A 22,061-nucleotide genomic window follows, 5' to 3' on the forward strand; every position below is an offset into this window, starting at 1 on the left:
TCGTATTCTGGTTTTATAGCCCCTTTCCCCCCTTTTTGGGTTTATCTTGTAAACCAGAGCAACTTTTTCCACTGTTAAGCAGCCGCACTCACTTTATTAGACTGTGAGGGTAAAATCCCTGAAGGTTTTCCTGCCGTCAAGGACATGCTGCTTGTTCTGTGATTGGCTGAGCGCTGTGATTCTCCGCCTGCTTCATTTTCTTTGTTCAGCTTCGATTGTCTGGCGACCTTGAGCTTCCAGATCTCTGATTGGCTCTCAGTGTGTGATTGATTGACAGCAAAACACTCCCATTTTGACCCAAGTAACTTTATTAAATCATCCGGTTTAAAGATATAAAGGCACAGTGAGCAATTACAGATGTTTCAAAATGGCTATAGAATCTATGTCCTACCTGACTGTGGCTCATGCATCTCTACAGATAGCAGGGTAACTAATGGATCTAGTCTAGACCTCAGATACACTGGGTTTAACAGCACAGTGTGCTTCACAAGACTTTAAGAGGCTGCTGACTGAAAGACGAGCGCAGGAAACGTGGGAATGAGTCTTTAGCCATCAGAGAGAAGATCCGTTGCTGAGCCTCATCGAACGTTTGCGCTGTGGGATCCTCCATCAGCCCCGTCAACGCCTCACGCGTCTCACCGTCCAGATTCACCTGAGAAACACATCATATGAGCTCGTATATGAGAGTGAAAACTGTCAAGAACATGTCTGGGTCATATTTTACTTTCAAATCGGGAGAAAGAAATAAGACTTCACACTTTAGAAAATGAAGCCTATTTTAGGCCCTTTAAGTTTTTTTTTTTGCATTATAACATTGCTTTTTATGACAATTAAGCACACTTCTCTCCAAATTCTCATTCTTGTAATAGAATAAAATGTAATTTATAAATACATCATTTTACATATTTACATAAAATATATTTATTTATTTGTTTTATATTTTAGTAATTTTTTAGAATAATACAGTGCATTCTATATACTTCAATTAAAATAAGTATATGTAAATGTAATTTAATATAAATACATGAAAACAAATATGAATTTCTTTATACTTAAGTAAATTTAAATTCATTTAATTATATTATTACATAAAAATATATACATCTTTTTTTTTTTTTTGTATTGCTGACAATTAAGCACATTTCTCTCCAAATTCTCATTCTTGTAATATAAAAATTGATATATTTGAAGGAAAAAAAGTAATTTATAAATGCATCATTTTACAAATTTACATAAAATACATTTATTTATTTGTATTATATTTTAGTAATTTTTTAGAATAATACAGTGCATTCTATATACTTCAATTTAAATAATTATAAATAAGTATATTATGTAAATGTATTTAAATGTAAATTAATACATTTAAAAAATATTAATTTGTTTATAATTAAGTACATTTAAATTTAAGTATATTACATAAAAAAAATATATATATATATATTTTTTTTTTATTATTTATTTTATTCTTTTTATTGCTGCTAATGATGACTTTGGACAAAGTGTGTTTAAATGTAATTAAATTATCTTTTTTTCATTTTTTCTCCTTGATTTTTGAGTTAAATTCGCGCTGGTCTAGACGGCCTGCGTTCGTCTCTCACCTCACGAGGAGCATCAGGGTTGATGAACTGCTTGTAGATGTTCTGGGCTCTCGCCGCCAGTCTGGACCCGGATGCGCTCTTGTACTCTTCACACGCCAGCCAGAACTCCAGGTTCTCCTCGCTGAACTCCGAGCGCAGGAACCAGCGGAACGCCTGAACGCCCGCTGCGGAGAGAACGCCGAGATTCAGTGAAGAAAAGAGAAGTGAAGTCGTGAAGTCAAATCATTAGGAAAGCAGGTCCTCTCACGCTTGCTGTTGAGCAGAGACTCCAAGTCCTGTGGCAGCTTTTCCTCACTAGCTCTGGAGACAAAAATAATAGATGCTTTTTATTGCTTTGTTCAACTTTTATGTCTTAAATACGTAGGGTTCTGTACAAGTTCAACTCAATCGATAGCATTTGTGCCATAATATTGATTACCACAAAAATAACTCGGACGCTCCTCTATTCTAGGTTATGGAGGCACTTACAATGCAAATTGATTTAAAAGCAGAAATATGAAGCATATTTTAATTTATTTTTTATAAAAACATTAACAGTTTACTTGTGTATTATTTGAGCTGTAAAGTTCTCGCTAGGCTTAACGGTCGTTTTAGGGTTTACGGCATTGCGTTGTCATGGCAACAAAGCTTTAAAACTGGATAGAACTATACGAAAAAGGCTAGTGTGTGATTTAAAAATTTTTTTTACACCAAAATAACATTAACACACATATTGTTTACATTTTGTTGCTTAGTTATCGAAAATAATATTTTAAAGGGGTGGTCTAATGCTATGCATTCTGAGTTATTTACACTGTTAAAGTGACTTGGATTCTCACGCTAAACATGGCCAAAGTCTCAAAAAACGAGTTGGATGTACGAGGGAGTATTTCTGTGCCAAATAAACTCAAAGTTTCAGAAGTTTATTTTTTTCCCCGAGTATGGCCCTGTATGACGTCATAAAGGACGGAATTCCTTATATGGGCACGTCTCCCAGAAGAGCACGCACACAAAGAAGTGTGTTTTTGTTATTTCCCGTCATTTCGGTGACGAATGTTTTATAAACAAGGCCCAGTTCAACGCTGGATTTACAGATCGTTTGATACTGAAAGATGGAGCGGTCCCAGCGATAAAAGATCCCGGTCATGAGTCGGAACCGCAGGCGGTAAAAATAAAACTGTGTCAAATCGTAAGTGCTCTTGACTCTTTAGCTCAGCCCACGGCACGCCTACAGGAGCTCGGCTGTTTTCGGAGAGAATCGTAAAGCTGTATCTTTCTTTTATAAATCTAATAAAACTAAAGACTCTTCGGAGAAATGAAGGATGCAGTACTACTCTATAGGTACTCAAGTTTAACATAAGATTTGCAGAAACTGTGTGTGTGTGTGTGTGTGTGTTTTGCCCCCTTTAATGTTTACAAATTGGTCCCATTCACTTTGAAGGTAAATGTCTCAAGGTAAAGACACACCATAAAGTTTTAATGATCGTTCTCTGAGAATAGTAAAGTCAACACCATAACTATAACGATATCGTTGTAATCACTTTCAAAACGTTTTTGATGAACGTTAAAAACATAGGAATCGTAAAGCTGTATCTTTCTTTTATAAATCTAATAAAACTAAAGACTCTTCGGAGAAATGAAGGATGCAGTACTACTCTATAGGTACTCAAGTTTAACATAAGATTTGCAGAAACTGTGTGTGTGTGTGTGTGTGTGTGTGTTTTGCCCCCTTTAATGTTTACAAATTGGTCCCATTCACTTTGAAGGTAAATGTCTCAAGGTAAAGACACACCATAAAGTTTTAATGATCGTTCTCTGAGAATAGTAAAGTCAACACCATAACTATAACGATATCGTTGTAATCACTTTCAAAACGTTTTTGATGAACGTTAAAAACATAGGCAACCAATAAGAATCCACTCGACTTTATGGTGTGCGAATCTAGTTATCGTTCTTTGATAATTGTTCTTTTTTAAATTTCTTTTTTTAAATGAGGGAAAGTGGAAAATATTTGTTGTGGTAATCAACTTTATGCCACAAATTCTTCAGATCAAGCTTAATTTGTACTGAACCCAGAAAACGAGTGTAAATGAGAGCAGTGCACTTGTGTTACCTGTGTTTGTAAACCCAATCCTGCTTTTCGGCCAGGTGGGACAGTTTGACCCTCATGCACTTCGCCCTGAAACATCAACACAGTTTCACATCCATACACAGTTTAGTGCTCCCAGTATCTGTCTTCCCAAAAGCGCTGATACTCACTTCTCCAGGCATGAGGAGGGGATGGCAGACAGCCCCTTACACATCACACAACGTCTGAATGAACCTCACAGAAGCGATCAAATGTCTCCAGCTCTGCTTGACTCTCTCTGTCTCTTTGTCCTGCTGTTATATAGTGACATTAATCTGATCCTGAGATCATGAAACAACACGGACAGCTGTTGGGTGAGAACACAACACAATGACTGTTCATATCACAAGCTCTAATCATGATTATGGGCTGTATTGACGTTTGTACAGTTGGTGTGGACAGCAGCTGACAGCGGTTTTCATCAGAAAGCGTGTATCTGTGTGTGCATCACCTGTATTTGTGTCGGGAACAGTGAAGGCAACAGGTGTGCAGTAGGTTATCTGTGTGCTGATCTTAGCATGTTCTGTATATCAATTCACAGAATAGCTCGTTTCCAGACACTGTCATTTGTGGAGCTATTATTGATGATCGTAGTGATAGAGAATGCATTTAAAGTGAACATTACTGTGGGAAACTAGCATGAATTTCTGTTTCATAACCAGTTGGAAAACTGAACAAAATAGGAAACGGACACTGTCGGGCTCCACACTGTAAAAAATGACCGTGAATTTAACGGTAAAAGACTGTAAAAATGCTACAGTAAAAACCTGTTAAATGGTTAACGGTAAATTCCCCTACTATATATGGTGAAAAACTTTATTGGACATTACATGTATTGGACATTAATTTTACAGTAGTGTACCGTTTTTGGAAGTGAATAACCGTAAATTGACATTCCCAGAATTCCCTGCGTTACATTTCAAATTTGATGTTTTTTGTTTTTTGAAATTACACCTAATGTTGTTAAATGAATGTTTATTGCATTATTTCAGTTTCATGTGTGTTACCATGATGGTGTTTAGTGTTTGACACTGCACCTTCTATATATGTTATTATTTAAAAGCTGCTTGTGATGGGCTTTGGTTCATCATGTGACTTTCTCATCACCACCTGCATTTGGTGGTTATCAGTGTATTACAAAGGTAGATTTCAGTACTTCAGTAGGTTGGTATATTAACATTATACCAGTAAATGAAATTACGGTATTTAACTGTACATTTAAGTTAGAACCGTAAAACCTAAAAGTTGCTACCATATTTTTTACGGTAAAATTCCGGCAACCACAGCTGCCGTTTTTTTACCGTAAATTTTACAGAATTTTTTTTAAAGTGCAGAAATGACAGAAAAGCCCAAATATCTTCATGCATAAATATTTCAATATGAGAAAGCAGATGAGATCAGGAAAACAACTTAAATTTGGGTCTGTTCCTCTCTATCAAATGACTTTTTTGGGGGGGATCTTGATAGCATCCGTCCCCATTCGTTTATTAAATGGAACAATACAGCATGGACATTCATCCAAACATCTGATTTTGTGTTGCATGGAGAAAAGAAAGTCAAATGCATTCAGAACGACATGAGGGTTAGTAAGTATTGACAGAATTTTTGGGTGAGCCTTTGAGGTGGTCAGACTGGTTTTTGCAACATTGTAGCTGTTTTTTGAAGGTCTACTAGGTCTAACCAAAATGAGCAAGATGGTCTACCTCTAGCAGATCAAAAACTGGCTAGCGGTTTAGCTGATCTAGACCAGCTTGAACCAACTAATGACCATAAACGACCAGATTCAAGTAACCAAGAAAAACCAGCTTGGGATTTGTCTTCGATGTGAAAGCCAGCACTTCTACCATATATTCTCCTGCTCACACTTCTGATCCTTCCATGTGTCTGATAAGAGTCAGCAGATATACTGAAAAATGCCATGCAAACCCACTTTCTCCTCTTAAACCTTATGAATTCGTTATGAACCCTCAGGAAGTGACTTCATAAGCCAGCCTGAATGAAAATAACCAATCAGCCTTGTGAAGAAAAGATCATGTTCTGTTCTGTATGACAGAAGATGTTTAACTCAAACTGTACTGTATGTCATTTATCTGCAGAGTCATTGGAGAAGTTGCTGCATTTAATTAATCAGTCCTGATTGAACGGGTTCTCTGTTAATTCTTCAGGACCGAGATATTTTGGCTCATATCAGTGTAGATCACCCAAGGAAGCTCCTCCTGAGGGTGTAATCTGAAGCCGCTGTTGTATCGCATACATTGCAAGTCATTGCAGTCCTCGACCCGCGTTTCGCGCGTGTTCATCATGTTTTGACGCATGGCGTTTTCAGCTCGTCTTGAAATGTCGCAATGCTTGAGGATAAGAAACCGCTAGCGCACGGGGTTCTTGGAAGTACCTTGGAAGTCAGTGTTTGCGAAAGCTTCCTGGTTCTCGTGTGAAACCGCTGTTTGACACCATCTGCGAAACGCGAGCTGTCGGGACGCGACGCGAGGGGGTTTGTTTCGCTAACAGCTCCTTTTTTGGACGCACGCAGAACGCGTCTTCCGCCCGTGCGGGCTTTCATCGAGCCGATGTGTCTCCGTGGGTGACCGTGCGTGGATATTATCATGTGGCAGAGCGCATGCCGCTCGGGCTGGACTCGGGCGCGATGTCAGGACAGCGGGGTCGATCCCGAACGCGAGCGGCTCTGGGCCGAGCTCTTCGAGCAGCTGGATCTGAACAAGAACGGACTGATCGATGTCAACGAGCTGCGGATCGGACTCGCCGCCCGGGGGCTGTCGTGGAGCTCGGTGGAGGAGGTACGGAAGAAACCCAATACACGCAGTCATAACGGAAGGTTATTTATAGTACAGGATAACTGTCCGTGAATTCACAGGTTTATGATTTAATATCAGATGTGGAGATAATAACCTTCAGCTACAAGTCACGTGATCATCTCAACACTGAAAGCGACAATGCTGCAGTACGCGATACAGTCGCAGCCAATCAGATTGTATCTAATGCTTAATATTTTGTAATGCAGAGTGCGATTCTGACCAATGAGATTTCGCAGTGGGCGTGGTTACCCAGCGCAAATCATGTACTGTACATAGTGTACTTACACTACTGTTCAACGCTGAATGAAGCTATTTCCTGTGAATGTGCGAGACTTCCGGTTCATTAGCCAACCACAAGAACGCCACAGTGCAGTAAGAGGTATTTGCGCAACAACCCAGTTATGGTAAAAAATTAAACTAATGTGATAGCAAATACAGCATAACGGAGTGTTTTTGTGCAGATAAAATTACTGGAAGCGACTTACACCGAAAGCCTCGCACATTTAAGTTTGTACGTAAAAAATAAGGTGGATAGACTACGCTAAGTACATAGTGTATACATTAGTGTCATCTTAAATGAAACAATTCATATAGATTTTAATTAAAGGATATTACATTTCCAGTGCACTTGATGTGTAACACAAAATTACACTACAAAAATGGCGTAGAATAGTGCAGAAGTACACAAAAATGGGATGAACCTGTAGAAACCAAAATATTTAATATATGATTATGTAAACAGGATTGCAGACCGCTGAGATTTCACTGTGGATAGACTGCACACACAGTGCTCCAGAAATAGAAAGCAGGCAAGTGACCCACAAAAAGTCATTTGTTGCTGGTTGGGATGGAGCCTGATGTTCAGCTCAGATTAGACAGATGTTAGTCCATTAGTGAAAGTATAACGCATTATGTAGCTGCTTACTCGCTAGCACACTCATAATGCTTCATATGATAAAAGTACGACTACACAGCAGGATTCTAGTTTCGAAGGCCTCCATGTCGTGGTCAGGAACAGGGTGGATTAGAGTACTGTTGCAGCACTAATGAAGCAGTTTATGAGCTTAATAGTTAATAATCTCAAGGTCAATGGCAGGAACAGAGGAAGGGCATCATCACCCGCTGGCACTGAATCAACATCACCGGGTCTCCATCTGCCACCTGAAATAAAGGTTTCCTGCAGACTAGTGTGTTTGCTAAGTCAAGCATCACTATTTTTTGTGCATACTTTGGTCTAGTGATTTGAACAAACAACTTACACCAAATTCTACTTTTCTAATCGATAAATTGCTCGCTAGAGACGTTACAGTGATGTAATGCCAGCAGATCAAACCCAAGGCCTAGGAAACAATGAGAAACCGGTCCAAGTTATGATCAAACAGACACACAAAGATATTAAATGAATCTTTGTTATCTAATCTCTCCACGGCATGCTGCAAGCTGTTTATCAGCATTGGGGAAGTTACTTTTAAGTGTAATGCATTACAATGTTGCGTTACTCTATGCGTAACTAATGTTACTTTTTATGGAAAGCAATGCATTAAATTACTTTTGCGTTACTTTTTGTCGCCTGGGCTGGGCATGCATATTTATTTTTAATAACAAAAAACCCAAAGGTTATATATTTAGCAACTGTAAAGTCCCTTTCACACCAAAAGTGAAATTAACAAGCCTCGGGCTGAAAGAAGTGCCTCTGTCTCTGCACCTCACTCACGATTTCTCTCAACACATGTGTCAGTGAATAAATGGGAAAACAAAGTAGCTTGCATTACTTATTTGAAAAGTAACTCAGATATAGATAATGCACTACTTTATTAGTTACTTGAAAAGGTAATCTGATTAGGTTACTTGTAATGCATTACCCTCAACAGTGCTGTTTATATACCAACATACTGAATACATAGTTTATAGTTTAGCACGTGACTAGACTATTCATCTGCTTGCCTGGGACAATCTTGAGTCATATTGATTTTTGAAACTTGTTGATTTTGTAGTGTGCTGTGTTTTTTGAGGTTTGAAATCATGTGTGCATGTGTTTATGTATTTGCATTATGCATTATGATGAATGATATTGGCAAGAAAGTACTAAACTTCACACATAGGCTCACAGAAACACATGTAGGCTGCAGACTGTGCAAAAGGTCAGTGTCTTGGAGTCGATCCATGTGAGAGTAAATGTCATGTGACTGCTGGCTCACATTAATAAACATAGCAACACACATGGGTGTTTTGTAGACGTCTGCCCACAGAGGAGGACAAGCTAGTTAAATTAGTGAAATTACTGGCATAGCTACAGCGTGATTTGCCCTATAGCACTCAAAGGATTGTGGGAATGATGGTCTGGTTTGAATGAGTTTCTCAGTGCAGCACTTTGTGTGGAATTAAAGTGACAGTAGCATGTGTGTCGTGATTAAATAGAAAAATGTTCTGAATTTAACGGTTTACTCTGATGATATTTATTATTTTAGTCACTGTGGATCAGTTTTTTTTTTTTCATAATTTCCTCACCATAAAACACCAGAATGTACAATTTAGCTGACTGTAAAACCCTGAGACCTGCAGCGAAATGCCTCTAATCCTTATGTGTGCGCAGCTCGGTACAAACACGTTCAGACATGCTGCACTGAGAATCGTGGGGCGACACCCTGAAAAAAAAAAAAGCATGTGGTGATACTTGCACGTGATTAATCTTGTAAATCTGGACACAGTTTTTATACCCAGATGCATGTTTAATTGCACAGCTCTCTCAAAGTACAGGAATTCTGGATAGAGTCGCATCAGAGAGATTTAAACATCAATTGTTTAGCCGGTTTATCTAGCGATTATGTGGATTTAAACACTTATATTAGGGCTGGACAATAATTCAATATCAATATGTATCGCGATATAATTTTTTTCAATAACGGTGATATGATTTTTAAACACATTTCCGATATTTCGATATACTTTACCAGTGTTTCCCATACATTGATTTATTTGTGGCGTTTGACTTCGTTGAATAAACATGAGCACTGCACGTTTCAAAATCAAAACGCGTCGCGGGTGTTTTATATGAATGTATCTCTGAAGGGAACCGACTGTCTTCAGAATAGTTTAGATGGCATTTTTATCTGATAAAGTAGCGTTCATGAGCCGAGCTGCTTTGTTTACAGCCATTACTGGAGAAACCGTTAGTTCCACCGCTCTCACAGCGCCTCCTGCTGGCACACAATCAGTTTGCACTTTCAATAATAAACCCATTTCCAGCAACATGCTTTTGTTGTTGCTCTATTTTTTTGTTTTCTGAAGCAACTCGGAGCATGTTTCATACTCGTTATCCTGGTTAATGCACGTTTCAATCTATAAGAATAATCAGCCTACACTACCAGTCAAAGGTTTTTGAACTGCAAGATTTTTAATGTTTCTTAAAGAATTATCTTCTGCTCACCAAGCCTGCATTTATTTGATCCAAAATGCACCAAAAGCAGTAACATTTTGAAATATTTTTACTATTTAAAATAACTGCTTTCTATTTGAATATATTTTAAAATGTAATTTATTCATGTGATCAAAGCTAAATTTTCAGCATCATTAGGCCTACTCCAGGAATTATATCGTATCGACCGAAATTAAGAAATATATCGTGATATAAATTTTGGCCATATCGTCCAGCCCTAACTTATATAGTCATTAAGTGTATATAAATGAATTAAACACATTGTAAAGCTACTGTTTTGTGCACTTGGCTTTCTCTGCTGCTTTCGTTTGTTAATTTACCTTCATTTTATCAATGCATTTAATTAGAATGAAATTAACCTGTGTTTGATTCAGTGATAATGTCTGACTGCTCATGTGTGATGTTGGTGCTTTGGGCTGGTGGCTTTTGCATGGTTTTAATGTGCTTTTCTCCTTCATTTGCACCCCATCCCACCTTTCCTAATGATTCCCGGCACCCCTCTTTCCCTTCATTTCTCTCCCACCCCTCTCTATCTCTCTGTAAATGCCCTATATTCAGCAGATTGTACGAGCTGGAGATGTTAATCACGATGGTCAGCTGGATTTTGAAGAGTTCACCGAGTATCTGCGTTCACATGAGAAACGCCTTAAACTCATGTTTCGTAGCTTGGACCGCAACAATGACGGTTAGTTTCTATCAACTTCACTGTATCATCAGAATCAGTGTTATTTTACTGTATATTCTATTACAGCCCTGTTGAAAAAAACAGCATATGCTGGTTAGGTATGTTTTGACGCTGGAATGCTGGTTTATGCTGGTCCTTTGGGTTTTTTCAACAGGGAGTATGTATTTTTTTTCAACAGGGAGTATGTATTCATATTTCAAAGTAGCTTTTAATTATTATTTTTTTATATATTTTCAGTTTACGTTATAATTTTACTTTAGGCTTCATTTCAGTTAACTACAATGATTTTTAATAGTTTTCGATTTAGTTAACAAAAACAACACTGGTCTTAATTCACTGTTAGAATATACAACATAATTTTTATATTCTCGTTTTACTTTAACTTTAGGTTAGAAATATATATTTGCCATCTGTAACCTCACAATAACCCTAAAATCTATATCATTACATAACATCTATAACCTCATATTAGCATTAGCATGTGGAGTTTTACATCACTGTTAGCATCTGTACAATCACAGTACCATTAGCAGGTATGCTATTACATCACTGTTAGCATACATAGCTTCATATTAGCATTAGCATTTGTGATTTTACATCACTGTTATCATCTATAACCTCACAGCATCATTAGCAGCTGTTGTATTGTTGTTAGCATCTGTGCCCTCATTTTAGCATTAGCGCCTAAACACAACATCTACAACATCATTTTAGCATCAGTAGGTATTATATTGCTGTTAGCACTTTAATTAGCATATATACCCTCACATTAGCATTAGCATCTATTCCATTAATTCTATTATCTCACAATATTGTTAGTTTATCCTTACATTTCAGTACAATAGCGCATTGTTTGTATGTTTTGTAGGTCAGTTGGACGTCGGGGAGATCCAGCAGTCGTTACACAATCTCGGCGTGGACGTCACGTTGGAACAGGCTGCCAAAATACTGCAAAGGTGTGTGTGTGTGTTTGTGTGTGTGTGTGTGTGTGTGTGTGTGTGTGTGTTTGTGTGTGTGTGTGTGTGTGTGTGTGCTTAGCATATGTGACCCTGGACCACAAAACCAGTCATAAGGGTAAATTTTTCGAAATTGGGATTTATACATCATCTGAAATCTGAATAAATAAGCTTTCCATTGGTGTATGGTTTGTTAGGATAGGACAATATTTGGTCGAGATACAACTATTTGAAAATCTGGAATCTGAGGGTTCAAAAAAATCTAAATATTGAGAAAATCATCTTTAAAGTTGTCCGAATGAAGTTCTTAGCAATGCATATTACTAATCAAAAATTAAGTTTTGATATATTTTTGGTAGGAAATTTACAAAATATTTCATGGAACATGATCTTTACTTAATATCCTAATGATTTTTGGCATAAAAGAAAAATCTATAATTTTGACCCATACAATGTATTTTTGGCTATTGCTGCAAATATATCCCAGCGACTTAAGACTGCTTTTGTGCTCCAGGGTCACATATGTGCAAAGTGCTTTTCAGGTGTGATTCAGTTGTGACACGCAGTACTTGTGAAATGTGTTGATACAGTATGGATAAAGACCATTCCATGACCATCGACTGGTTCGAGTGGCGAGATCACTTCCTGTTTAACCCTCTGCACAACATGGAGGAAATCGCTCAGTACTGGAAACACTCGGTGGTACGAAGCAAAAGAGTTTTGTATGACTATAGAATGAGCCTCTTTCTTTCTGTAAGTCTGTTATTGTGTGTTTGTGTAGATGTTGGACATCGGGGAGCTTCTGACGGTCCCAGACGAGTTCTCAGAGAAGGAGAAGCAGTCAGGGTTCGTGTGGCGGCAGCTGATGGCAGGAGCCGTGGCGGGATCGGTGTCCAGGACAGGAACCGCGCCGCTCGACAGACTCAAGGTCTTTCTGCAGGTGAGACTGCACTGGTCTGAAAGCAGTCACTTTTGGTCTCCAAACAGCGGAAGCATCTGATCTTTGATGCTCATTTAATGCCAGTTTCCCGTTTAGAGGTTCCTGTTGAGGTTTGATACTTTCAAAGTAGCTCTCAATGCAATCTAGAAAAAGCTGTGGCTTGTGTGTACAAGGATAATAGGAATTATTGCACTGTTAGGTACTATAAGATGAAAGGCATCTAACTATTTACAAATATCCATGATAATATATTTTATAATATATAATCTTTTTATTTTTTATATTTATATATATAAATTTTTTTATTATTTACATTTTATTCCTATTTTGAATTAGTTTTTATTTTTTTATTTTATTTTGTTATGGTTTTTATAAATTATTATTTCAGTTTTAGTTTTTTAGTGTATCAAGTTACACTAAAATAAAATAAAATGAGAACTGCTGCTTTGGCAACTAGCCGAAATAAAATAAGTTTAAATTATTTTTATTTTTTTTAGTTAATGTTTATTTTATTTCACTTAACATAACAAAACATTTAATGGTTTTAGATTTATTTGACTAGTTAACTAGTTTATTAAAGTTTAAAAACAATAAATAAACTAAAATAACCCTGAATCAAACCAAACAGCTACATTGTGAATTATTACAAACTTTGATTTGACGCAAAAAGTATTTGAATATCGGACAAAAGGAAAAAGGTACTATGTATTTAACAGCGTTAATGAAGTAAAAAACGACATTCCTGTAAAGCATTGTGAATGACAGGAGAAATATAAAACTATCGATTTAAAGATGCTGATTAATATCAAATAAAAATTTAGTTAGAGCGCAGTGTTCTTTCTCTGATTGGTGGACAGTCTGTGCAGAATTATGGGTAATGTAGTTTTTCACCACTGTTGAACATGATTATTTAAAAAAATAAGTTGCTTTTGTTGAAGCTTCAATAAATGCATAAACCATCATTTAACAACCTTGGAGCTCACAGTAGGTCTGTCTTTAAAGGTTTATAATTTACCATTAAAAATCAGTTCCTTTATGGAGAAAATTAATGACATTTTTACTTTCAGAACCCAACTGTTGCACTCTATATTTTCAGCACCACACTGACCTCTGGAGGCCTCTATGAGACACTGCAACTGAACTTTTTTTTTTTAGTTATTATGTCTAGGTGTGTTCGGTTTTATAACTGAAGCATTACATTAAAGATCATGTGAATTACATGCTGATGTTCAGGTGCACGGCCAGAGCTCTGATAAGGGGAACGTGTGGCGCGGTCTGCATGCGATGGTGAAGGAGGGCGGCCTCACTGCGCTGTGGAGGGGGAACGGCATCAACGTGCTGAAGATCGCTCCAGAAACAGCCATCAAATTCCTGGCCTATGAACAGGTACAGCTCTGTCTTTTACACTCAGCCGTGTGGACGGCAACTCAAAGCTCAGCCTGCATCTGTGTGTCTGCAGATTAAGTGCTTGATGAGAGGCAGTAAAGAGGCAGGAACTCTGAAAGTTCAGGAGAGATTCGTCGCTGGATCTCTGGCTGGAGCGACGGCTCAAACTGTCATATATCCTATGGAGGTAAATACACATTCAACACACGACAGCTGGTTCCTGCACACACTGAACGTCAAGGTCACTGTATGTATGTGGAGGCCTGGCTGTCATAACACACTCACACTCACACTCACACACACACACACACACACGTCCACTCACATTACCAAAGGCCTCACGTAAAGTTCAAGAAAGTGCTCTGCATTCAGCGGCCCATTTAAGAATAAAGCAGTGAGCCGTGAATGGCTGTGCTTAATGGGGTGTGAAGTCTTTGAAGTAGACTTAAGTAAAATAAAGCCTTTTTTAAAATGTTGGCATTAGCAATGTTATAAAAAAATATACATATCTTCAATAAATAATCACATTAATAAAAATAATCACTATTAATTAAAATAGATCTAAAAATTGTTTATATAATATATTAATTAGTTCAAAATATCAATTTGATATGTAAGTTGGGGTCTGTAATCTTTTAATGTTTTTTTAAGAAGTCTCTTCTGCTCACCACGGCTTGCTTTATTCGATCAAAAATACAGTAAAATTGTGAAATATTTTTACAATTTAAAATAACTGGTGTCTATTTAAATATATTTTAAAATATAATTTATTTACTATAATTTATAATTATATTTATTTATAATTTCTGTGATGCAAAGCTGAATTTTCAGCATCATTACTCCAGGCTTCAGTGTCACATGATTCTTCAGAAATCATTCTGATATGCTGATTTGATGCTCAAGAAACATTTATTATTATTATTGTTATAAGTGTTGAAAACAGTTGTGCTGCTTCATATTTTTGTGGGAACGGTGATTGTTTTCATGACTCTGCATTGATTTCCTCACTCCATTCCTGTCTGCTTCTCTCGTTCTGTAGGTGCTGAAGACTCGTCTTACTCTTCGTAAAACAGGCCAGTATTCGAGTGTGGCGGACTGCGCTAAGCAGATCCTGCAGAAGGAGGGCATTCTGGCGTTTTATAAAGGATACCTGCCCAACATGCTGGGCATCGTCCCGTATGCGGGCATAGACCTCGCCGTCTATGAGGTGTGTGTGTGTGTGTGAGAGTGAGAGTGTGTGTGTGTGTGTGTGTGTGTGAGAGTGAGAGTGTGTGAGAGTGAGAGTGAGAGTGTGTGTGTGTGTTGAGAATGCTTCCTTCATAAAGACTCTCTCTCACACGGTCTTCCTCTCTCAGACGCTGAAGAACGCCTGGCTGCAGCGGCACACGGAGGGATCGCCCCACCCGGGCGTCCTGGTGCTGGTGGGCTGCGGCACGGTGTCCAGCACCTGTGGACAGCTGGCGTCCTACCCGCTCGCCCTCATCCGAACACGCATGCAGGCGCAGGGTGAGACACGCACGCAGAATCAGACGAGAGCTGTGCGTCCATCCCAAACTACAAATGTTAACTTATGTGGAAAAAAGATTATCACAGAAAACATATGCGAATAAAGCACCATTTCCATCCTTCATGTTCAAGACAACCAAATTGTCAGTTCATAGGAAACTGGTGAAAAGTATCACTAATGAAAAATTAACGGCACAATATGTAAGATTTTTTTATTAAAATATCCAAAAACCACTACACAACTCCCATGATTCCACACTCAGTCACGGACTACGCCTTTGCTTCTTTGTTTATTTTGAATACGCGCCCCCTAGCGGCAAAAAATTACATATTGTGCCTTTAAGTTGCTGTAATAATGTGGGGTTTTTCCCCATGTAATTACTGAGTTGTGGCTCAAAGTGTGCAGGCAAAATGCAGTAAAAAACGCTGCTGTGTTATTTTGCGTTCTGATGCCTGATGTTTGGGAATGCAATCATGTGAGACCAATGAGATTTTTTTTGTTTCGCATTGAGGAATTTATTCAGTAAATGGATTTCTATCATAGTTTATGTGCATGTCTTCTTATTAAACACACAATTATGCACCACATGCATTTTTTATGCACATTTATACATTTCCATCCAGTGTTTTCAAAGTGATATTCCAAAATTCACATTAAAACGTGAATTCGGAACAGCGTTATTATTGACTAAAACTAAAATGATAAAAAAAGTATGTTACTTGAAATAAAGTAAACATTAATTGAAATAAAATATAACTTATTTCAGCTACAATGAAAAAATTGGTGAAGAAACCATTTTGGTTCAGAAACTGCTACTAAATTTCACAAACAGTTACAAAGAAATGGCAAGTAGAAAATAAATGAAAAATTAATCAAATATTGTTTTCTTGTAAAACATACTCCTATAGTTTTTACAGTGTAGTTACTAAGGCAAAACTTCTCATTTTCGTTTAGTTTAACTAGAAGTACTATTGAAATAAAATGTATAAAAACTAAATAGACATATTTCCAAAAGCATCAACTAATAAAAATGACAAAATCATACAACAAAATAACTAAAATCACTAAAATAAGAATAAAAAAAAAAAACTAATTCAAAACACAAATGAAACTATAATAATATGTGACCATGGACAACAAAACCAGTCATAAGGGTCAATTTCTCAAAATTGAGATTTATACATCATCTGAAAGTTAAATAAATAAGCTTTCCATTGATGTATGGTTTGTTAGGACAGGACCATATTTGGCCGAGATACAACTATTTAAAAATCTGGAATCTGAGGGTGCAAAAAAATCAAAATATTGAGAAAATCATCTTTAAAGTTGTCCAAATGAAGTTCTTAGCAATGCATATTACTAATCAAAAATTAAGTTTTGATATATTTATGGTAGGAAATGTACAAAATATCTTCATGGAACATGATCTTTACTTAATATCCTAATGATTTTTGGCATAAAAGAAAAATCAATAATTTTGACCCATACAATGTATTTTTGGCTATTGCTACAAATATACCCCAGCGACTTAAGACTGCTTTTGTGCTCCAGGGTCACATATAGTATTGACACTCAAATACCATTGATTCTGAACGTTAAGATTCTTTTTCCTCTTCTGGTTCCTCAGCGTCAGTGAAAGGAGCTCCTCAGTTGTCCATGTTGACCCTCTTCAGGAGCATCGTGGCCCAGGAGGGTGTGGTGGGACTCTATCGAGGCATCGCACCCAACTTCCTCAAGGTCATCCCGGCGGTCAGCATCTCCTACGTCGTCTACGAGCACATGAGGAAAGTACTGGGAGTGGGAACCTGAGAGAGAGAGAAAGACAGGTCATGTGTGTGTAGAAAAAATACAATCATATCCTTTTTTTTGTTGAAAGATGGACAAGAAAGGTCAAAGACTTTTTTATTTAAGCCTACAATATATTCGATCACTGGAGTGATGTTCACCAAAAACAGTGGATGTGAGGAAGAACGACGAACTGAATCCAAACACTGAATTATGCAGAATCTAAGAGGTGCTGTTCTGACCCTTTCCTGAATTACTGAGGTTCATGATGTGCTCTTCATGTGTGTTATTGGTCAACAGGGCCCTGATATTCAGATATACAGGGTACGGCCCACTGGATGCGGTAAAATGAACGCTTGCATGTGGGAGACTGTGTGAGCATGTGCTGTACTGTACTCTGTGTGTGTGTGTGTGTGTGTGTGTGTGTGTGTTTAACCCAGTGCACACTACTGAACTCCAAATGGGAATGGACCATAAACTAACTTCCTCCCTTTGAACTTACAGTACAATTGAAAGTGCCTCTGTTTTGAGAAACTTGTATGTTTTATCAGCTGTGGTCCAGTAATACGCCTCTTCTACTGTGGTGTGCTCCAAAATCAACATCCCAACTCGAGTTTAAAGGAATAGCTTGCCCAAAAAAGAATAATTGTTCAAAATATAATCACCCTCAGGCCATTTAAGATGTAAATGAGTTTGTTTGTTAATTATAACAGATTTGGAGAAATTTAGCATTACATTACTTGCTCTGCAGTGAATGGGTGCCGTCAGAATGAGAGTCCAAACAGCTGATAAAAACATCACAATAACCCACACCACTCCAGTCCATCAGTTAATGACTTGTGAAGTGAAAATCTGTGTGTTTGTTAAAAACAAATCAATTTTTTTTTTTTTACCTTTAAACTGTTGCTAAACCACAGCGAAAATACAAGTACATAATAACGCTTCCTCCAGTGAAAAGTGGTCTGGTTTGAATCAGGAGAGAAATCTGCACAGATCAAGCACCATTTACAAGCCAAAACAGCTCTGAACAAATATGTGTGTGGATTTTGATGTGCGGGGACAACAGAGGATGGACTTTTTCACTGGAGGAAGAGTTATTATGGATTATGGACTCGTATTTTGACCAGAAGTGACAGTTTAAAGTTAAAATGTCTTAATGATGGATTTGTTTGTTACAAACAGCTTTCGCTTCACTAGACATTAAACTGATGGACTGGAGTTGTGTGGATTATTGTGATGTTTTTATCAGCTGTTTGGACTCTCATTCTGACGGCACCCATTCACTGCAGAGCATCCATTGGTGAGCAAGTGATACAATGCTACATTTCTCCAAATCTGTCGTGATGAGGAAACCGACTCGTCTACGTCTTGGATGACCTGAGAGTGAGGACGTTTTCAGCACGTTTTCATTTTTGGGTGAACTAATTCTTTAACTGATTCTAAAATCCTGCACTGCGTCTCAATTTGCATAATTATGCAACCTAAATGGTGTCAAAACACAAGGGCTCACACTCATGAAACACATTTCTGTGTAAATTATCTTATGAAAATGTATTTACAAATATATTAATAGTGCTTGTTTCATGAATAAGACCTTCACATTAGCATGCCAAATGGCATATATTTCAGTGATTTTCTTAAAAGCATGCATCCATGCACGTTTTTTTTTTTTTCAGCTAATGTTGCCCCCAAACCAGTGTAAAGTTTGTGACGGTTTTCTTTCAACTGTTTCAGGTGAAGAAAAGTATCGGAGAGTGCAAGGCAGAAGTTGCCACAGCATTTTTTTAAGTGTTCTGTGTGTGATTTTTAGCTAGATGCTAATGCTAACAAGTGGTATTGATAAACAATTAATGACCCAACACTGGCATACTACAAACTCAGAAGTACTTTTACTGTGTACTTTCAGTGTGCAGTGTAGGTATCTGAATTGGGAAGCAGCCTTGGAGTTCAGTTTATATGCTGTCATCCTCAATGCATGAGGTACTGTAGCCTGCGGTTTGGAGCAGAAAGCCTTATGGACTCACGGATGGGAGAAAGAGTGTTTGGTTTGTGATTTTTGACTCGTATAACAAAGCAAAAAAAAAACTTTTTGATTGAGTCACTTCTAGGTCAATGTGCTCTGTATTTTATCACTGACTGAGGTGAAATTCAGATAGACTGTTTGTATGTGTTACAATAAAATAAAGATTCCAATACGGAATCTGCTCCCACAGGTTTCCATAGAATTCAAACATCATTTGTTCACTAAATTCTACAGCAGCTCAAGTCTCAAAATTGGATTTTTGTTTTTAGGTTGTCCATTAGCACATCCATATGCTACTGCACTACTAAATGTTCACAACACAAACTTTTAGCAGATATATATATTTAAATGTTCCAGTCTTTCTCTTCTGGGAAAACAGACCAAAAATGTTGATGACATCATCCTGCACTCACAGGAGTGTATCCAATCAAGTGCTCTCTAGAATGAGAAAGCCCCTCCCCCTGATTCAGCTGTGACAAACTAAAGACAGCTATTTAACAAAACAAATAGTAATTTACTAAAATAATTATGCTTTCAGCTTCCAATAAAAGCTAGTTTAACATATTTACCAAGTTTACATCCATTCTGCAAAACTTCCCCACAATTAGTGTGGAAATTGTGATTTATTAATTTTTTTTAGCAGATTTAGTTTGTGGCTCCTAATTTCCAGTGGTTTTGTACGCAGACATTATTATTGGTCTTATTTTGATGTTAACAAAAATAATTATAATTTCTGATCATTATATATTTTTGCTGTTCTTCCGTGTATTACTGAATGCATGCAAAAGAATGTATGTAAATTAAATTAAACGGTACAGATTCTTCACTGACGGTCTTTATCATCATTATAACACCAGCTCATCTCTCTGCTGTACCCATAAAATGCCAAGATATTGGACTGAGCAGCAGAATATAATAAATATATTGGCTTTGGATAAAAGCGTCTGCTAAATGTCTAAATGAATATAACCTCCAAAGGTAAACGGTCCTAAAGAGCCTATACGCTGATACAAACGTCCATCATTGTCAATCAGCGTTTTCTTGAACCTCATTGGTCTATTTTATGCGCTCCTGAGCGCTGATTGGCTCCCTGACGCAGCGGCAAGCTCTGTGCGTTTGTTCAGCCCTCTGTCTTTTCGTCACCACTCATTGGATCAATGGTCTGATGCTCACAGTACGCCCGCCTCTAGCTGCGTTCTGATTGGTCATCGCAACAGACACTCATTAAGAACGCCTATAGGAGACCGCTTACAGACCCGCAGGCCTTTTGTCCCGCCCATGCGTTTGTCTCGCTTGTCTTCCCGCGTCTGCGCACCTCCGCCCGGCCTAGACCTCCCCGCAGTACACTTCACCCCTCCGCACGGACAGCATGTCTGAATACAGCGCGGTGCCGCCGCTCGGAGCCGGTGGACTCAAGAAAGACGCGTTCGCCGACGCGGTACAGCGCGCCCGGCAGGTGAGTGATCCGCACTGCGGAGCGAGCGGGCCGCGTTTGTCGGTCAGGGCCGCGGTAACGTTACATGAGCCGGCGTGCGCGACAGTTAACTTATCTGTTAGCATGAGCCGAGATAGCGTTTTTTTAAACTCTAACGATATCTGGGAAATATTTGCCTTTACAAACGAATGCGGCACGGAGATGGTAGCACATGGTAATTATACGATGCTTTGGTGTTTAGCGTCGTTACTTAACAAATTAGATTACATTCAGGTAACGTTACCGTAGTAACATGTTGCTATCATTGTAAATGTCCAAAAATCGAGTTTTACCATGTTTTATTTTTCCTTTGGTACCCTAACAAATATTTCTGTGTATTTAAACATGCACAATGCTAGTACCATTGTATTATTGGGGTATTAAACATGCTAGCACCATGGTAACATGGTGAAAACAGTTACGTGCTCAAATTGTGGCAATTACTAGGGCACAGCAGTGGTTATGGATAGATATACAATGGTACTTCTCATATACCATTGCACTGATCTTCGGCCATATTTATTTACCATGTTTTTACATCGTTTTCCTAAGGTATTTCAAAGAATACTATGGAAAACAATAGTGTTTGTCCAAAAACAAAAAAGTCCTGTGTAGCATTAATGGTGGTAATAAGAATTCTTAATTAGCAAATCAGCGTATTATGATTTCTGAAGATCATGTGACACTGAAGACTGGAGTAATGATGCTGAAAATTCAGCTTTGATCACAGGAATAAATTACATTTTAACATGTTCACATAAAAAAAGTGTCATTTTAAATCGTAAATAAAATATCACATTTTAACTTTTTTTGATCAAATAAATGCAGCCTTGGTGAGTGAAGAGACTCAAAAATATGAAAAAAATCTTGCTGACCCTAAACTTTTGAACAGTAGTGTATATATTGCAATGCATAATTATACAGGGAAATGTTTAATGTGACAAGCAATTAATAGTATCTCCATGCTATTTAAAAATAGTACTATATAGTATTCTTGGTTAGTGTACTAACTTCATGCTGATTTTGCTGTATAAATGTGGTGCTTTTTTTTTTTTATCATAACTTGTTTTTTCCAGATTGCAGCAAAGATTGGCGGAGACGTCACGGGTCCCCCCATGAGCAATAACGGCGGAGCGGAGAGTTTTCCCTTCGCGGCACAGAAGCGATCGCTGGAGGACGGAGGTACTGCGGCTCTGGATCTGTCCGTCTGACTCTCCTGAGACTGTTTTTGAGCTGTTCTTGTGTTTTCCCCTCAGATCAGCCTGAAAGTAAGAAGATGGCGTCTGACAGAGACAATGGCTCAGCCTTGTGTACGACTTTCTTGGCTTTTTTTTTTTTTTTTACACTC

The 22,061-nt window shown here is 37.9% G+C and overlaps 3 protein-coding genes across 14 annotated transcripts in view; 2 read left to right on the top strand and 1 right to left on the bottom strand.

Moving 5' to 3' along the window:
* Positions 1–240: 240 nt before the first annotated feature.
* On the bottom strand, positions 241–6,837 carry LOC107703802 (regulator of G-protein signaling 5-like). 2 transcript variants are annotated; one of them, XM_016506535.1, is made up of 6 exons: positions 6,807–6,837; positions 3,840–4,015; positions 3,694–3,759; positions 1,849–1,901; positions 1,602–1,765; positions 241–652 (listed from the first exon to the last, which is right to left on the bottom strand). In XM_016506535.1, the coding sequence occupies exons 2-6, from the start codon at positions 3,881–3,883 to the stop codon at positions 485–487; spliced, it is 495 nt and encodes a 164-aa protein (XP_016362021.1). In that variant the 5' UTR covers positions 3,884–4,015; positions 6,807–6,837; the 3' UTR covers positions 241–484. The 2 variants fall into 2 exon arrangements, with proteins under 2 accessions (XP_016362021.1, XP_016362022.1); XM_016506536.1 differs by lacking the exon at positions 6,807–6,837 and adding an exon at positions 6,616–6,635.
* On the top strand, positions 5,046–20,061 carry LOC107703801 (calcium-binding mitochondrial carrier protein SCaMC-3-like). Of its 5 annotated transcripts, XM_016506532.1 has the most exons (12): positions 5,046–6,503; positions 10,516–10,642; positions 11,511–11,598; positions 12,189–12,300; positions 12,380–12,538; positions 13,772–13,924; positions 13,998–14,111; positions 14,964–15,131; positions 15,280–15,430; positions 17,059–17,215; positions 17,517–17,540; positions 18,951–20,061. In XM_016506532.1, exons 1-12 carry the CDS (start codon positions 6,312–6,314, stop codon positions 18,952–18,954), a joined length of 1,449 nt encoding a protein of 482 aa, XP_016362018.1. In that variant the 5' UTR covers positions 5,046–6,311; the 3' UTR covers positions 18,955–20,061. The 5 variants fall into 5 exon arrangements, with proteins under 5 accessions (XP_016362018.1, XP_016362016.1, XP_016362017.1 ...); XM_016506530.1 differs by lacking the exon at positions 18,951–20,061 and having other exon boundaries at positions 17,517–17,887; XM_016506531.1 differs by lacking the exon at positions 18,951–20,061 and having other exon boundaries at positions 10,519–10,642; positions 17,517–17,887.
* Positions 20,062–20,509: 448 nt separating this feature from the next.
* LOC107703803 (far upstream element-binding protein 2-like) overlaps positions 20,510–22,061 on the top strand; it is a 15,924-nt gene continuing 14,372 nt past the window's right edge. For 6 of the 7 annotated variants that reach the window (XM_016506537.1, XM_016506540.1, XM_016506538.1 and 3 more), the window contains exons 1-3: positions 20,510–20,695; positions 21,790–21,895; positions 21,970–22,023. In XM_016506537.1, the coding sequence (XP_016362023.1) occupies positions 20,609–20,695; positions 21,790–21,895; positions 21,970–22,023 (247 nt within the window). In that variant the 5' untranslated portion in view covers positions 20,510–20,608. The remainder of the gene's footprint in view (positions 20,696–21,789; positions 21,896–21,969; positions 22,024–22,061) is intronic. The other variant, XM_016506541.1, reaches the window with a different exon arrangement.

This window comes from Sinocyclocheilus anshuiensis, unplaced genomic scaffold (assembly GCF_001515605.1).
Source record: "Sinocyclocheilus anshuiensis isolate Anshui unplaced genomic scaffold, SAMN03320099.WGS_v1.1 scaffold274, whole genome shotgun sequence".
NCBI classification, from domain to species: domain Eukaryota; kingdom Metazoa; phylum Chordata; class Actinopteri; order Cypriniformes; family Cyprinidae; genus Sinocyclocheilus; species Sinocyclocheilus anshuiensis.

Coding starts and splice junctions, on each gene's coding strand:
- LOC107703802 (XM_016506535.1), bottom strand. CDS start 3,883: ATGTGTAAGGGGCTGTCTGCCATCCCCTCCTCATGCCTGGAGAA. Junction 1,766..1,848: donor GTCTCTGCTCAACAGCAAGC/GTGAGAGGACCT, acceptor TTCTCTCCGCAG/CGGGCGTTCAGGCGTTCCGC. Junction 653..1,601: donor ACCCTGATGCTCCTCGTGAG/GTGAGAGACGAA, acceptor TGTGTTTCTCAG/GTGAATCTGGACGGTGAGAC.
- LOC107703801 (XM_016506530.1), top strand. CDS start 6,312: ATGTGGCAGAGCGCATGCCGCTCGGGCTGGACTCGGGCGCGATGTCAG. Junction 6,504..10,515: donor CGTGGAGCTCGGTGGAGGAG/GTACGGAAGAAA, acceptor CCCTATATTCAG/CAGATTGTACGAGCTGGAGA. Junction 17,216..17,516: donor GTCGTCTACGAGCACATGAG/GAAAGTACTGGG, acceptor ATTGGTCAACAG/GGCCCTGATATTCAGATATA.